Source organism: Halichoerus grypus, chromosome 7 (genome assembly GCF_964656455.1).
Source record: "Halichoerus grypus chromosome 7, mHalGry1.hap1.1, whole genome shotgun sequence".
Classification (NCBI taxonomy): Eukaryota; Metazoa; Chordata; class Mammalia; order Carnivora; family Phocidae; genus Halichoerus; species Halichoerus grypus.
Window position 1 is genome coordinate 27,291,125 of NC_135718.1, and position 17,405 is coordinate 27,308,529.

Consider the following 17,405-nt stretch of genomic DNA (forward strand, 5'->3'; position numbering starts at 1 on the left):
TCTGGCTTTACCCACATGCTGCCAGGCCTTGCCTCCTCCTTTCCTCACTCCCTCCAAGCCCAGGATGAGGGGCAGTAGGGTCACAGGAGGGAAAACTGAGGGAAGAGATCTGGCAGGTCAGGTTGCCAGCCTGCTGAAACAGAGCGGGTCATCGCTTACCAGCCCGGCCCCCTCCCCTGCCCAGTCTCATCCACTCCACTTCTCCCGTATGGCAAACCCCAGTCACACTCATATCTTTCCACAGCCTTACCTCACCATGCACATTCTTATGTCTTTGTACATGCTATTCCTCCCCCTTCAAATGCACTTCCCTGCCTTCACGTCCAGTGGAAACTCTTACCGGTCTTTAACACCCAGCTCAGAGCCAGCTCCTGTTGGAATCTTCCCTGGACCTCCCAGGCAGGATTAAATACTCCTGCTCTGTGCTTCCAGTCCTTGTGGAGATGCTTATGAGCCCTTTTACCAATTACCCGTGTATTTGTCTGTCTTCCCCTGAGAGGGTCTCAACGACAGGAATTATGTCCTATTCATCATTGTGCCCCCAGTGCACAAATGCAGCAAAGGACGTGGCACATAGTAGGCTTTCACTAAGTGTTTGTTGACTGACTGTATGAATGTACGAATCGATGAATTCACAGTTTCTCCCAGCTCTGGGAGCCCTGGATCCTGCTGTTTTCTCCTCTTCTCTAGCTGTCTTGGGCATTTCTTGAAGACTTCTACAGTCTCATGATGATTTCTCCCAAAGGTACCACTACTCATCCCCAGTCCTGAGCAACATCTGATGTCCACCATGCAGGATACTACAGGGTTATGGATCTGGAGCAATTCAAGACCAGAAATTTGGGGTTTAGGTGCTGAGCGGGGACCAGGGGAGAATGAGGACAAAGTGGGGCAGGCTGGGGACTTGAATGCCTTCATTGCTATTTGGGTCCTGGGGGATGGGTCCAGGCTCTCCCTCCCAGGCAGGCCTCTGACTGGGCTGCCGGGCAGGGCTGCCACTTGCCTGCCCTCCTATCTCCCCGGGCCCATGGCTGAGCGGCTGGCAGAGGCAGCACTGGGCCAGCCCGAGCAGACAGCCTTGCGCGGTTGCTGGCTCCAGGCCTCCCAGCCCAGCTTGTAGCTCCCCCCAGAGTGGCGGGATTGATTGGCTGCAGCCGGAATGGGCACCAGTCTCCCTGGCTTGGACAGAAACGGGGCCATCTGTTACACCTCTAGTTAAAAGTACATAAAGTTGAGCATTTGTGCGCCGACAATACCACCCCTGACACCCTCCGCGCGGCACAGCGCTCCGGCTCCTTGGCAGGCTTGCGCTCGGCGACAGGCCGGCAGAGCGACGCCTACGCGCTGGCTGCCACCTCGGCAGACAGCGCGGCTCCGCCCTCCGGCCGCCGGGCCCGGCTGGGTTCAGCCTGGAAGCCGAGATCCCACCTGTATGGGAGGGCGGAGGGAAGGACAGGGAGTGGGGGCAGGGTGCAGAGCGGTGGGTGACTTCCGCCCCAGTTCAGGGGGCCTGGGCTGCAGATGACGCCAGACTTCAGGTTCTGATTTGGGAGGACCCAGGACAGCTGCTCAGGCCAGGCTGGAAGGGGCAGCCTTCAGGTGGGCCCAGGCCAGCTCCGGGCTCATGCCAGGTCTTGGGTTTCCCGGCCCCACCCGATCAGAAGAGTCTACCTTGTTACCCAGGGAGCTCACGCACCTGGAGTGTGGAGCCCCGTGGTGGCATCTTACACTCACCAAGAGGACCGCTTTGGATGAGGCTGGGTTCTGGACTTTGGTCTTCAGTTGTGAGTTGTACACCCTGATTTCTGAGTCCCAGTTTCTGGTCTCTGGCTTTGGGTCTGGACGTTTAAGGCATTCCACAAATGTCTTTCCCCACCTATCTTCCTCCGGTGCCGGCTCTGGCTAGGCCAGCCTTGCCTACTCCGAAACTGTTGCGAGCAGTCATGCTCTGCCCTTTTGCTCCAGCTGCCCTCTCACTTCGGCCTGGAACGCTCTATTTCTTCCTGCCAAACTCTCCATTCTTCCTACCCTTCAAGGCCTAGCTCCAGTCCCAACTCTGCCACGCAGACTTCTCCCTGCTTTGTCCCCCCCAGAGGCCTCCTCCCCCACCTGAATGGTTTCTCCTGAGGCTTGTCCAGGGTGAGGCTTGAGCTCTTCCTGCACGGGCAGAGCTGTGCTGGCCCTTGTCTCACCCACACACTGGAATAAGCCTGGGCACACAATGTGGCAGGAAGGTCTATAAGTGCTTGCCTGAACTCGGCTCAGCTGTGGGGGGAGGAGGACAATGACAGCAGAGTGGTACTGGCTCTCCCCATGGCCACCCTCATGGCCTTGCTGGTCAGAGCCCAGGGAGCATCTGGTCAGCTTTCGATACTCGTTTACTCCTGTGTTTGTTCAATGCGTATTTATTAAACACGTGCTATGAGCCTCATTCTGTGCGGGACATGGAATAGGAGAGGGAACGGTAAAAAAAAAAATGAGATTAGACACATTCCTCACCCTTCAAGAGTTTACCGTTAGTAAAGGCCACGAGATGAGTCCAAATAATCACTATAATGCAATGAACCAACCCGAATCAACAGAAGTGCCCTTTGTCTTCTGCAACAGTAGACTCTCAGAGCAGATAAGGACCCAGAAGGTCAGAGACTCTGATATCCCATCCTTGGCCAAAACACATTTATATGCGTTACATGGGATAACGAGGTAAAGCTCTTACATGGCACAAAGGGAGTAATCGTAAAATGATGAAGATGATGATGACGACAATAAAATGGTGACTATTTGCCTTCTCTGCAGGTGCTAAGCCCTACTTGTATACGCCACCTGTTGGGGGAAGCTCACTCCCACACAAGGCAGCTCATTCCATTGTTTTCACTTCTACCCTTCAGAAAGCCATTCACAAGGATAAGCTGAAGTCATCCTATCTTCGCTCAGCAATTTGTGGTGGTGATTCCACCCCTGGGACCACACAGCAGAGCTGGGACTAGGGTGAGGCAAACGAGGTGCCTGAGCACAGAATTGAAGTACACAACACTGAGACCCAGTACCCCTTCAATCCTTGCCCCAGGCACCTCACTTGTCTCCCCCTAGTCCCAGCCAGGCCACACAGCGAGTTTGCACCCTGCTCCCCCAGCCAGCCCCGGGTGGGAACGGTCAGACTTTTCAAGTACCCTTAGCCTCCACACAAGCTTCGACCAACAGCCTACAGTACGTGGGGTGACCTGGTACGGCCCCAAAGATGAGGTGATGGGGGCAGAGGACTGAGAATCATGGGAGGGTATTAGTCCTAACAGGGGGACTTACCTGCCCGCTCCACTCCTTTCCTGCACGACACCTTCTGGCCTGGCCTCGTTGTCCCCAACCCTCCCCCCACAGCACTGGTACAAGGGCCTAAGTAAGGCTGGTATTCCCAAATCTGGGCCCTAAAAGAACCCAGGCAGTGGGCTCTAAAGGACATTGGGCAGTGAGCCTGGATACGGAAATTCATGTGACTGATTCTCCTTCTCATGTGCATCCCCAGGTAGGTATGTGCGTAGTTAGAAAGCAGACATATAAAGCTTATAGGCCATGGAAAACACTGGAGGATGGGGAAGGGAGAGGGGGGAAGGTAGGGAGCGGGAGGGCTGGGGGAGGAAGGGAAGGAAGCAGAGTCTGAAGACAGTGTGACCCACCGGTGCTACATTCCGGCTGGGTCACCTCAAACAAGCACTTGACCTGAGTCTCAATGCACTAGCTGTAAATTGGACTGCAAAGACTGCTTGCCTACCTGCAGGGAGGAGCACCGGAGAGCCCGCTGCCACAGTCCAAGATCTCTACTTCATTGAGTTGCCTTCACCATGGCTGCGGGTGAAGCTCAGAAACACGGAAACCTTCCGGGCTCTGCTCAAGCTGGAGTTGCACTCTGCTCCCCAGCCTGGGTTCAGCTTCAGGGTCTATGTTGCCTAGAACCACTTTCGTTGCAGCCCCCCTATTTCTCTATGGCTCTCTTCGGCCCCATCTCGACACACCCTTGCCTTTTTTCCTTCCTGTTTATAAAGCCCTGTCCACCCTCAAGGCCTCTTCAGCCTCCCAACAAAGAGCCCTGAGAGGAAAGCGGTTATGGAATTCTCGGGTTCCACCCCCCTTCCCAGGCACAAACCAAGGCCCACAGTCAGTTAGGAAGGCGGGGGGAGGAGGGGGGGCGGGCTCAGACTCGGTTCTTCCGAGGCCCTCCTCCCAGGCTGCGGCCCGAGGGGCCACGGAGCCACCGCTAGGATGAGTGCCCAAGCGGGACCGGCACGGGGCGCTCAGGGTCGGCGCGGGACGCACCCGGCCGGGGCCTGCGCTTCCCCCGGGCCGCCAGCAGTAGGCGCTGTGGCGGCGGCGCCCTCAGTACCCGAGCATTAACTTAAGAATAGCTCACACTAATATCCCTGGCTGTGTGGAAACAGCGTTTTATTAAATGCTTCACACAGATTTGGTATAATAAAGATGAATATATTATATCCTTTGCCTCCCCCAGAGTGAGACAATAATAAGAGAGGGAAAAAAACCAATAAAGTGAAACATAAATACAATATAATGGGACTTGTGCCGAGGGTCGCATGGCCTGTCGGGGCTGCCACGGGGCGACCTTGCAGCGGGAGCTCGGGACGGGTCGCTGGGGAGCCGGATTCCAGCCCTTCCCTGCCCAGCCAGGGGTCCCCAGGCGCCAGCTTCCAGCCTGCCCACCTCTGCTCCCCCACAGCCAGTCCCACTTCTGCAGCTAGGAGGACCCTACCTCAGAGAGGCGCCCCTGGAGAGGGTGAAAGAGTGGGGGGATCGTCTGGCCATACCTCTGCCCTGAGCCGTGTGCCTTCTTCCTGGCGCTCCTTCTCTCCCTCGGTCCAGGACTTCCGGGGGCTTAGCCCCCCCTCCCCCACCCGCGGGGACAGACAGACTCTTGAGCAGATGGATAGACTCGCGGGGTGGGGGGGGGGGAACTCGGGGAGCGATGGCTTCTACTTTGGCCCTGCCACAGCCACCTCCCGGGCTCGGCTTTGGAGAAATGCTGCCCTCCCTGTCCTGTCCCAGATGCGCTGCAGTAACCTGTCTGAAGTCCCTCACTGCGTCTTATTTCCATCCTTCTCTGGGAGCCGCCAAACTCATTTACCTAAAAACAAGAATTTCAAAGCTTTCCCGGCACGGAAAAAAGGGAACACTTGGAGATTCAGCCCAACCCCTCCACGCTTAGGTCGCAGCCAGCCCTGAGAGGCTCAATTCACCTGTCCAAGGCAGACTGCCACTTAAACTCAAGAGTGCCTGGAACTGGATTTGGGTTGGAATCCCACCTGTGGCAATGACCAGCTGGAGGTGATCTTAACCTCAGTTTCCTCTTTGGTAAAACCAAGACCTGGTGAGCATTGGAGAGAAGGTTTCTAATGCCTGGCACCCTACCAGCTGTAAAAGACAAAAATAAAAAGCAGCTACCAGCTGCTCCTAAATATTCGTTAAAATAAATGGCCATTCCAGACCTAGAATTCTCCCCAACCTCACTTCCTCCTTAGGCCCCAAAGCAGGCAACCCCTTTTCCCAAATGAATTAAAAGGCTTAGTCTCCCATCTCTCTACCTAAATCTCCTGACTTTTGCCCCATCAAAGTTCAGAGAGGTTAAGAGGTTAAGAGACTGGGCGCCTGGGTGGCTCAGTTGGTTAAGCGACTGCCTTCGGCTCAGGTCATGATCCTGGAGTCTCCGGATCGAGTCCCGCATCGGGCTCCCTGCTCAGCAGGGAGTCTGCTTCTCCCTCTGACCCTCCCCCCTCTCATGTGCTCTCTCTCGCTCTCTCATTCTCTCTCTCAAATAAATAAATAAAATCTTTAAAAAAAAAAAAAAGAGGTTAAGAGACTTACCCAAGGTCACACAGCGGGCCTGGAGTGGAGTTGTCTGAGGTCACGGTGCCATCAGCCCTCTCACCTGCCTCTACAAAGACACTCAGCTGGCCCTGCTGCAGAAGGCGTCGGAAATTTGGCCGTTAACCCAACGTTTCAGCCGAGGACTGGAGAGAGGCAGAGGAAGCCCAGGCCTCCCCAGGGCCCAGAGGCTGGGGCTGAACTCACCTCACCTAACGAAAAAAAGCGAATGAGAAAGAAATACCTAGCGGCAGAGGCAAGAGGAAGAGGAGGAGGAAGCCTCCTTGGCGGAAGAAGATTGGTGCCGGTGCGGCGTGGGCCAGGGGGGAAAGGAGCTGCCTTCCGCTGACGCCACCGGGGCTTCTGGTCTGGACCACCAGTGAAGACCAGACTGGGGGCCTTGCCCGCGGGCAAGCGGGGCTCCAGGGGTGGGCCTAATGGAAGTGAAGGGGCGTGGGAAAGAGCTGGAGGAATTAAGCGTCGGTGGACGTTTGATGGGATGTGATCCCTCAAGATCAGGAGCCCAGGGGCTTGTGGGAGGTAGAATAGCCAAGCGGAGCCGGTTTCTCTCAAACGAAATAAGGCTGCAGGCGCTGCGCACTGAGCAGCCTGGGGCTCCCTTCCCTCCCCCCCTCCCCCCCACCTTTTCCGAGAGCGCTGGGCCCCGGCCACACCACGGCTGGACGTGGCAGGAACTGGATCCGGGGGTCCGAGAAAGGCGGGGACAGAGGCCGGGGAACCTGGGCTCCACAGCGAATGGAGGGTCCTGCGGCTTCCCTGGAGCTTCGCTCCGATCGAAAGGAAAATCCCGGCCCGCTGAAGCAGCCTCGGGGCGTCCAGGCTCGGAGCACAGGCCCGAGCCAGCCTTCTTCCCTTTGCTCCGAGCCAAGCCGCCCACATTCTTCCGTTCGGTTGGGCACTGCTGCAGCTCGGCTCTCCGCGGGCCGGCCCCCCGCGCCCCCTGTTCGGCCTTGGTTCTGCCGCCTGAGTTCTCTTGCCCAGGCTCTTGAGAGCGGCTTAGCTGGAAACAGCGCTGCCCGGCAGGCGGCCCTCTGACCTTTGGCGGGCGGAGGAGCTCGGGGACCCGGGAGTCTTCTGGGACTTCTGGGGCTTGGCCCGGCCGAATCCACGATAGGAGCAGGCAGGGGGTCTTTACCTGGCTCCCCGCGTCCAGCGCGTTAGTGACCCCCTCCCCTCAGCGGGGAGGCGAGGAGCTGAGCTGGCGGCGGCACTAATGCAATGAGCCCCCGCACGGCTGCTGAATTATTCAGGTGCAGTTTATTACGAGAAGCCTGACTCAGGCCTTTCCTGGGCCGCCTAGTAGCCGCGGCCCGCTCCGGGGCCTCCCTGCCTTTCCTGGCTTGCGTTTCTCCTTCTAGCCCCCTCGCCCTCGCCCAGGCCCCGGTGCCGTCCTGCAGCCTGGTGCGCCAGGGGCCGTGAGACTCCTGTTCCGGGAAGGGTGGCACCGACCAGCATTAGCGGCTTTGCTCCACCCAGGAGTTCCTGGGCCAACTAGGTTAGTAAGAGAATCAACTGTGGGTAGCAAGGAGAATGGAACCCCCAGGGTAGGTCCAGGAGCAGCGAGGGCGGGGGGGGGGGTGCAGCCTCTCTCCAACTCCCCCCCAACCCCCTGCAGCCCCTAACAGCCATCCCAGGAACCCACCAGCCCCTGCCCCAGGCTGCAGACCTAATGGGGGTGCACAAGGGAGCAAGGATTTCACTCCCAACCTAGCAGCTTGCTGCTCAGGCCACAGAGGGAGGAAGTAGAGGGGGCACTCTGGCTCCCCTGCTGGGCTGCCGCTTCTGGCCTCTGGCTTGGCTGTTACTCTTGCCTGGAAAGTGGTCCTGGCTTCCGCACCTACCCAAAGGCTCCTGGTTTTTTTAAAGCTCAATTCAAATGCCACCTCCACTGGGACGGCAACTGACTTCTCCCACTTATCCTTTCCCCTCTTCACAGTCCCCTGGGCTACTGGGGTGAGGGTGTCTGTCCCCTGCCACTCCTGCCTGCCCGTCACCCGCCTTCTTCTGTCTGTTCTTCCTCTCTGCTTCTGGGCCCAAAACATGATGGGGGCTCAATCCTGTAGAGACAGACAGAGAGAGAGAGAGAGAGAGAGAACAAACTCCATTCCTGAATCAGGCCACACCACAGCTGGGTCCAGAACCCAGGACCTCCCTCCTCCCTCCACAGCCAGCAAGCATTACGGAATGAGGTCTCTGTGCCCCTCCGTGCGTGTTGGAGGTATGAACAGCAGGGGTGCCTCACATCTGCACACAGCTGGCAAAACTATGCCCCTCCCCTTCCCTCACACCCCCAGTCCTCTCCTGGGGGCCCAGGCGGAATAAAGTCCTTCCTGGCTCTCTCTTTCGTCTCTTATTATTCCTTTAGTTTATTTATTCGACAAATGCATGAAGAGCCCTTGGTATATGCCAGGCTGGCAAAGGCCATGGGGAGGAGATCCACAGCCAGGTGGAGAGAGGGGCAGAAGGACAGACAGACAAACCAGCAAGTTCCTGACAAACTGACAGATTCCAAGGCGGGTGTGCTAAGGAGCACAGAGGAACTGAACAGGCCAGGGAAGTTGCCCCAGCTGAGCACTAAAAACAGAGCAAAAGGTACAAGGAAGGGAAGTGATAGAGACCCTTGTGATGCCGGCTGAGGGGAGCAAAGGCTTGGGAGCAAAAAAGGGATGTTCTGGAGGTTGCGCAGGATGGTCACGTGGGTCATGAGCACCTCCTGGGAAGTGTCTCTTCCTGTCTCTACCTGTCTTTATCACTAAGTGGTCTGTCTCTGCCCCGCCCATTTCCAAAGGGTACCTACACCCCCCACACACACCACCCAGGGCTGAAGTGCCTGGAAGAAGTTGACCTGTGTGGTGGGGCCACCCTCTCACAGGCTCTGGAGTTCGGTTCACAAAAGAAATGGGTGGGGGAGAAGCAGGAGGGGGTGCTCTCCAAAGCAGTGCCCTAGCCACAGTCCCTGCCCCCACCTCTCTTTGCCAGATGAGGTCCTAGGGCCAGTGGCCACAGACAGCAGGGCAGGTCCATAAGCAGGCTTGGAGCCTGGCCGGAATTTTGGCGCAGCCGGCTCCCTACTCCCCAGGCCTACAGGGAGGCAGCTTCCCTCCCCCTTCGCCTATTGGCCTGCTTCTGGTCTTAAATTTTTCTGGATCTCCAACCCTTTTGGAGACTCCAACGTGTTATGTAATATCACCCCTGGAAAAATGTGCCCACTTGCGCTCACACACATAATTCTACACACAATTTCTGGGATCTGCAGAGCCCATGAAGCCCATTCAGAGAGGCCTGGGAGGGGGGTGCTCTGGTTAAAACCCCCATGGTTCTGGGATTACACTTAGAGTCAGAACAAACAGTCTTCAAATCCTAATTAATCCAAAACAGGCTGTGTGACTTTGGACAGGTTACTTAACTTCTCTGGGCCTCATTTTCCTTATATATAAAATTGGGGTGATAGCAGTAGCTACTACCTCACAGGGTTGTGAGTAATAAATGAAATGAATAAAACTCTTAGCCTGAAGCCAGGTACACAGTAAGGGCTTATGGTGTTTATCGTCATGGTTATTGTTGTTGTTACTGCTGACGGTGGCCCAGGGCAGAATATAAAAACCAAGTGGGCAGTCCTGGTTCAGCCAGGGAGGCAGGAGGCCATCTATCGGAGTCTACTTCTATAGCAGAAGAAACATGCTGAATTCCACAAGGAGTGTCAGAGTAGCAGGTCCCTGGGGGACAAAAGTGATCCCAATTGGTGGTCAAGTTAATTCCTTTCAAGCAGTGTCAGAACCTTTCTTTCTAAGGGGAGCTCTGGCCTGAGGGCCATTGCTGGTGCTTACACAAATAATCTGGAAACAAATGGGGCTACCAAAACAATCTGGATTAAAGCTGATGGAGCATTTGGGGGTTTACTTGAATTATGCTCTTATGCTAAGGAATAACTCATTTTGTTTGGGTCTACAGGGTCTCCTTATCCTGGCAATTCATGCAATGCTCTTTCCCTCCTCTTTTGTCTGAAATATTCACTAAAGTAAGGGGAAAACAGATTTTTGCCACACTAAGCCCCTCCCCTTCCACTGAAGACAGAATAAGACTGGACCCTGGTGGCAGAGGCAGCACGCAGGAATTCTTCCGGAGTCAGGATACAGTCCAGACCAGGCTCTGAAGACAGGCATTCCCTGGGCAGCAGACTCCAGGGGCCAACTGCTTCCAGCTTCATGGGAGATGACACTGGCTCAGCTGACTGGGGGTGGGAGACCCCAGAGCGTCTTCCCCACCCAGCACTGGATCCCAGGAAGGGGCTTGGGCAGGATAGCGCCTTTCCCCCACCTCCCTCCCCCCACTGCCCCTGAATTACTCCCCTAATTTTCATCATCTCCAGAACTCCTGGCGGGGGGGGGGGGGAACAGTCAAGGCCCAAGCCTCCCCCCTCCATAATACACAATCATTTATACTCCATTCGATCAACAAAAACTCATTCAACCTGTACAGGGAGGGCACCAGGTACCTGCCTGCCTGCACAGGTCTGGGGTGGATGGACTCCTCAGATCAAGGTCCCTGCTCTCAAGGATCTCCCTCTCTAGGAGGAGAGGGAGTGAGTCTGACTGCGAACCCAAGATACAGCCCCCTGCTCTGCTGGAGGGGTATGGGAAGCCAGTAGATTTGGGTTTCTAGGAGTTCAGAAGATCCTAGTGGCCCACACACTGGGGTCTGGAGTGGGGAAAAACTGCAGGGTTGGGAAAAGGTCAGTGGGACAGTTGGCCTGGTTTTTGAACATAGCCGGGATGAGGCAATAGAAGTAAGGGACCCTAAACAAGGGTGGGTGGCGCCATATGCCCTCTTAGCCCCCAGCTGTGCCTGCTGGAGCTGTTTTGCTGGGAGTCCAACCAATTAGGCTAAAAACAAAGCCTTCCGATTGGGCTGCAGGAAAAAGAGGTTTGGCCACGGTGGGTATAGAGGTAATATAGCAGATGATTGTGGAATGTCCTGTCCACTTTGACATGATGTGGCCGAAGACTAAAGATCCCCGGAAACAGGGCCCCATTGAAGGAATTCTATGCTCTTGCCCCTCTGCTCCCCAATTCACATTCCTCACCTTCCTGGCAGCGTCACAGTAATTCTGAACTCCACTGTTCCTGAGGGACTGGGAAAGGGACAACAGCAAGGTTGTGCTTAAGATACCATCCTGCAGACCAATATCAGGTGCAGACAAGAAGAATGGCAGATGGTTATGGGATGGAGCTCCTTCCAGGGTAGGGACTCAAGAGTTGCTGTTCCCTGATCTGGAGAGGCCTCCTCTCTAGCATGGGGGATGCGGCTTGCCTGAGGCTCTGGGTCTGGGCTTTTGGGGTTATGGCAGGAAAGGGCTGGGGGGTGCAGAGGCTGAGGCAAGATCCTGAGAGCAGGAAGTTAGAGGAGAGGGCAGACCCCTCCGGGTCCCGAAGCTTCCAAGCCAGCAAACGTCATCAGGCTCCCGGGCCCCTTCTCCCTCAGGTCCCTCTCCACCTCTCTCAACTCTGACCCCACTGTTGCTGGGCCCAGCATCCCCTCGTGGCTTCAGAGCAGCGCAGATGCACTCGAGATAGGCCTGCTTTGAGGACAGTTCTGCCGCTCTGGGGGAATTGAGAATCCCACTCTCCCCATTCCTGCCTCTGAGCACCTGTCCTTGCAAATGCAGGAAAGAGGGTGAATAACTCTTCCCAATACTCCCAAGCAGGGTGAGGGCAGGCACTGGGGTCCCAAACAGGAATCTTTTCTCGGTCACTGTCCCTTTTCTCTGGGGGAGCTGCAAGCCATGTTCCAAACAAACAACTAAACAGGAGATAAAGAAACCAAGCTCTGCTGTGCGGAGGCCCCTATGCCGGAGCTGGAGGCATCCCGGGAGAGAACCTGTCCCCGTCCCCTGCCCTGCAGCCCAGCTTGGCTTCCTCCCTCTCTGGGGCAGTATGAGGGGGTCCAGAAGCCCAAAAGTTCCTATTCTCCCACCCTAACCTCTAGGCTGGGCCACAGTGCCCTGCACGGGCCTCTATGGGCTCTTCTCTTGACTAAGCAGGGCTACCAGAGCACACTGCCTGCCCAGGAGTTTACAAACAAAGCCAGGAAAAGGGCTGAGGCTGTATGAGGGGAGGGAAAGAGCTCCCTTGGCTCCAGCCCCTCTTGCTCCCCTCCTTTCTTCAGGGGCAGATGGGCAAAATTAGGTGATGGGGCCAACGCCCCCATACCAAACCAGGGGAGGGAAACAAGAGTAAAAAGAGCCTGGGGGTACAGCCCCTTTGGGTGCCTCTAGGGAATGAAAGACATAGGTAGGGTTCAAACACGCCTAAATACCCACAGGTTACATATGTTTACACAAATACACACATTGCGAACCCCACACAAATGTACATATTCAAAAAACGTAAACACATTCAAATACCGATGCGCACAAATGCTTGCCTGATGTACGCAGAGTCGGGACCATAGGGTTTCCCAGCCCCCAGTCCGACTCGAACCCGGCTTCCCTGCGGGTTCCTGGGAGCGCAGCCCCAGCCTTGGCCCGGCCCCCTCCGGGCCCCCGCCCCGCATCCGGAACAGCTGGAGTCCGGCGGTGTACTGGAGCCCGGCGCTGGGCTGGGCGGGGCCGGCAGCGGGGCCCCGGCCGGGGCCTGGGCAGAGCTCAGCGGGGAGGCCCCGAGCCGGCCCCGTTAGCCCAGGCAACCGGCCCGGCTGCCCGGTCGGGCGCCGGTCACCAGGCGGTCCCGTGGCCCCAGTCGGCCGGGAGAGCCCTGGCCCGAAGAGTGTGCAAGACCGCCGGAAGAGGTAAGGTTGTCGCTTCGGGCTCAGGCCGGTGGAGAGGTGCCTGGAGCCACCAATAACTCTCCCCTCCGCCTCTCGGCTGGGGAAGACTGAGTCCTCTGGCTGACCCCCTCCCCTCAACCCCTGGGGTCCTCCACCCCTGTCCCGTGTCGCCTCACCCAGGACTGCAGTACCCACACGGACCTCCCGCGGGCCAGCCTGGAAGCTGCAGATTCCCTCTCCCCAGGCGCATGGACCAAGGCCGGGGGTGACGGACAAGGAGGGTCGAGGGGTAGGGACGCTGGGTCCTTGATCTCAGCTCGGCAAAGTCCGCACTGGCCGGCGGCGGGGCCCACCCAGGCTCCTGGTCTTACCTGGCCCGCGCGGCGGCCGCGTCCCTCTCCGGCTGGGCTCACGCCGCCCTTCTCGGGCGCCAAATCCCGGGTCGGAGAGCCTGAGACCTCCGGGCCAGCGCTACCATCGCAGCCAGGCCGGCGGGAGGCGGGTGCGCCGGGAGCGAGGCTCGCAGTTTGGGGTGGGGGTGGCGGCTTTTGAGTCGCCCGAGGTTCGGGTGCAATAAAGGCGCCGCTAATGTAATTTACAAACAGCTCGGGCCGAGCGCGGCGCAGCGCCCGGACTGACAGGCGCATTAGGCAGGCTAATTCCAGCCGGCTCCTCCTACCCCCGGCCCGCTAATTAATGAGCTTCCCAACTTAGAGCCGCCTGCATTGGACAGACAGAGAGTGAAAGAGAGGGCGAGGGAGAGGGAGAGAAGGAGAGAGACGGGGGGGAGCAGAGAAGAGAGAAGAGAGAGAGGGAGGGAGAGAGAGAACAGGAGGAGAGAGAACAGAGGGAAAGAAGAGAGAGGAGAAAGGGAGAAAGGAGAGAGAAATAGAGAAGTGCCGTTGCAGATAATTGATTACTCCTCGATCAAGGCTAACTTGTTAGCAATAGTCAATTGCCCCATCTCTCCGCCTCCCCTCGCAGTACGGGATCGGCGCCCTCGCCTCGGCTTTTCCAACTGCCGCCGCCAGGACCCGGGGCCAGGAGCCGCCGCGGAGCCACCTGACACCTTTAAATAGCACCGGGGCTGGCGAAACTGGAGCCCCGCGCGGCGCGCCCCGGCTCGGGCCCCGGATTGCTGGAAGCCCCGGCGGCGGCGGCGCCCGCGTCAGCGCCCTCCTCCCGGGGCCCCGTGCGGCTCTGCTCGCCTCTGCCGCTGCGCTAATCGGCCCCGCGCCCGGTCCGGCGCCTGGCCCGGCGCAGCCTCCTTCCCGCCCGCCGCTGCCGCCCACCCGCGCCGCCCGGCGCCCGAGCTGCCCGCGGGCTGGGTCCCCGCGGCCCGAGCCGCCCCGGCCGGGCCCCCAAACAAGGCCGAGATGACTTCCAAGGAGGATGGCAAGGCGGCGCCGGGGGAAGAGCGGCGGCGCAGCCCGCTGGATCACCTGCCGCCTCCCGCCAACTCCAACAAGCCGCTGACTCCGTTCAGCATCGAGGACATCCTCAACAAGCCTTCTGTGCGGAGAAGTTACTCGCTGTGCGGGGCGGCGCACCTGCTGGCGGCCGCGGACAAGCACGCGCCGGGCGGCTTGCCCCTGGCGGGCCGCGCGCTGCTCTCGCAGACCTCGCCGCTGTGCGCGCTGGAGGAGCTCGCCAGCAAGACCTTTAAGGGGCTGGAGGTCAGCGTCCTGCAGGCAGCCGAAGGTAGGCGCCGCCGCTGGGTTCCCCTGCGCCCAGCACCCCACGACCCGCTCCCGGTGCCCCACTCTTTGTGCCCTGTGCCTCTGCCCGCCTCCTCCCGCGCCTGCCGTCAGGGCCCTCCAGCCCAAGCCGCTGCCGCTGGGAGTGGAAATGAGTGGGACAGGACCCAAACCCTATTTCCTAGGGACCTCTGGATAGGCCAGAGTCGAGTGACCCAGGAGGGGTGGCGGGAACCCAAGATCTCTCCGCAGTTTGCCTGCTCTGCTTGGCTCCCTCCCGTTCCCAGTGGCCTGGGCGCTCCTCGCCCTGTTCCTGGGTTGGAGAACGGAGAGCCTTTCAGCTAGGACTTTTTATGGGTAGGGATAGAATCGGGGTGATTGGGAAGAGGTGTAGAATCAACATTCACCCAGCAGTCGGGGCGTCCCTGTCTGGCTCCGTTGTGCTCTAGCGACCTCGGGCCTTTCAAATCAACTCCTAGGTGGGGAGCAGAGACTAAAACAATTTTTCCTAGAGACTTCCGGTAGACAGGAGCCGGGGGAAGGTTTGCCTTAGGCGAGGCTTGCCCTAGTCCGGGAGGCCGAATCAAATCCGAGAAGGGAACTGCAACAGACCTCAGGCCGGATGGGCCTGGGTGGGGTGAACGAGAGCCGGGGTGTGGTCTCCTCTCCCCTGGCGCAAGCCTATACTTATGGTTTCCTCGCAGGCCGCGACGGGATGACCATCTTCGGGCAGCGGCAGACCCCCAAGAAGCGGCGAAAGTCGCGAACAGCCTTCACCAACCACCAGATCTACGAGTTGGAGAAGCGCTTCCTCTACCAGAAGTACCTGTCCCCCGCCGATCGCGACCAAATCGCGCAGCAGCTGGGTCTCACCAACGCTCAGGTCATCACCTGGTTCCAGAATCGGCGTGCCAAGCTCAAGCGGGACCTGGAGGAGATGAAGGCCGACGTGGAGTCCGCCAAGAAACTGGGCCCCAGCGGGCAGATGGACATCGTGGCGCTGGCCGAACTCGAGCAGAACTCGGAGGCCGCGGGCGGCGGTGGCGGCGGCTGCGGCGGCAGGGCCAAGTCGAGGCCTGGCTCTCCGGCGCTCCCTCCAGGCGCTCCGCAGGCCCCGGGCGCCGGGCCCCTGCAGCTCTCTCCTGGCTCCCCGCTCACGGACCAGCCGGCCAGCAGCCAGGACTGCTCAGAGGACGAGGAAGACGAAGAGATCGACGTGGACGATTGAGCCGCGCCCGGGATCTTCCGCCGCTCCGGGCCCCTAGCGCCGGTACGCCCGCCGCCTCCCGGACCGCCGAGGGGAGCTGGGACCTCCTCTGCAACTCCCGCCTTCTCCCCCCGTCCCTGGCCCGGACTCAGCTCCCGGCAGCCGCCTCCTCCCTCTCGAAGCAATAAACCCGGGCTGGCCGGCCGGGCCGGCCGCCGCGCGCGGCCTCCGCCGCCCCGGGAGCCCTCGCCGTGCAGTTCTGTATGGCTCCTGTATAAATATTTAAACTTATATAGCGGGTTCTTCCCATCTCAGCCTGACTGTTTTCTTTCTTTCTTTTATTTTTTAAAATCTCGGAGATTTCCATGTTTTCAAAGCTCTCAGGCTGCTGGGTTTGCTGAGGGCGAGGCGGTATGGAGGGTAAGGAACACTTAACCCCGCGGTCTGGAGGAGGGGGCCCGCCCCGACTGTTTTGATTTTTCTCTGCATGTGGCGAATGCACTGGCCCTCTTCCTCCTCGCCTCCCTAGGCCTATTGCAGTTGACTTCTTTTATTTCCTTCTGCCCCTTTTCCCCGCGTGGGAAGGGGCTGAGGGGGACAGCCGGGTCCTGACTTGCAAGTTTCAAATCGATCTTTTCTCTCCCCTACCCCCGTCCCCAGAAGTCTGTTTTCGATGCCATTTCTGCCTCCCGATGCCCACTGACGCTATTTTTAAGATTCCTCCTCGCCCTCTCTCGTTTTCCTTGGATTGACTGCTGGGGTCCGGGTCTTCAGGACAAAGCAGGGGGAAGTCCAACCAATCAGCCAACTAAAATGGAACCCAAAGCCCTAGAATTATTTTTTACTCTTTTTAGAATTTTTTTGCATGTGACAGAGACTGAGAGGAGGCCACCCGAAGCCCTCGCCCCACCTCCTCCGCAGCTCTGGGTCTGATTGCAGTCTCCAACGCCCTGCTCCTGCTCCTAGCTCCACTTGGCCAGACAAGGGTGACTCGATGAGGGTGGGTCCCTGGTGCCCCTTCCCTGATCCTGCCCTGCCCTCTCCACCCCGGACTGTACCCAAGGCCTCTTTCTCCGATAAATAAAGTCTTTGCCATTTTACTAGAACCGGCGGTGACCGTGTCTGAATGAGTGGGCCCTATTCAGGGAAGCCGCGGCCGGCTCCGTGTCTCGCCACTGCTCGCTGCCGGCTGCCCAGGCCTTGGCGACTTGGAGGAGTTTCGGGGCAGGCGCGAGGATAAGGGGTGAGGGGAAAGCGGGAGGAGAAAGCGCCTCCCGCCCAAAAACACCCGGCAGCTACCAAATTGGGGGTGGGGGCGAGAGAAGCGGGCTTCGCCAGGTCCGGGTAAAAAGTGAGGCGTGCTCTGCTGGGAGAAAGAGTGCATACATTGGGGACGTCACGGGTGGAAAATTAATTTTGGGGGGGAAAGGTGTAGGTGGGGGGACTAGCCCTGCGTTTTGTGCATCCCACCCCCACCCCAGGGCATTCTTCTCGCATTCTGCGGGCCGCGGGCTAAGCGACCGGTGTACCTCAGGTATAGCTCAGTGGGCAGCAGGGTGCAGCCCGAGGGCTCCCAAGTTTTGGTTCCGCCGCAGGGCCTTGCCCTTGGGGGAGGGAGGAAAATGAGGCCAAAGGCACCAAGGGCAAGCTGAATTGCGCACGCGGGCACAGGGAGGTGTGAGCCCGAAGCGTCTGAGAGTTGGGGTGAATTTCTGGCAACATTCACAAATTCTGGGCCCCACGAACTCGGCTGGGGGCAGAGACATCAATCTCCCCAGGACTCTCTGGGGTCCCCGCGGCCCGAGGGCGGCTGGGGCAGGGACGCAGGCAGCTTTCACTTTTCCGGA

At 58.7% G+C, this 17,405-nt stretch overlaps 1 protein-coding gene across 1 annotated transcript; it reads left to right on the plus strand.

The window, feature by feature from the left end:
• The first annotated feature begins 14,030 nt into the window (after positions 1-14,030).
• On the plus strand, positions 14,031-15,579 carry LBX1 (ladybird homeobox 1). Its single transcript, XM_036086023.2, has 2 exons — positions 14,031-14,355; positions 15,056-15,579. The coding sequence occupies exons 1-2, from the start codon at positions 14,031-14,033 to the stop codon at positions 15,577-15,579; spliced, it is 849 nt and encodes a 282-aa protein (XP_035941916.1).
• The last annotated feature ends 1,826 nt before the right edge of the window (positions 15,580-17,405 follow it).

What these genes read in the sequence shown, in the direction of transcription:
- LBX1 (XM_036086023.2), top strand. Translation starts at nt 14,031, where the DNA reads ATGACTTCCAAGGAGGATGGCAAGGCGGCGCCGGGGGAAGAGCGGCGG. An exon ending in CGTCCTGCAGGCAGCCGAAG is followed by an intron (nt 14,356 to 15,055) that starts GTAGGCGCCGCC and finishes GTTTCCTCGCAG; the next exon opens with GCCGCGACGGGATGACCATC.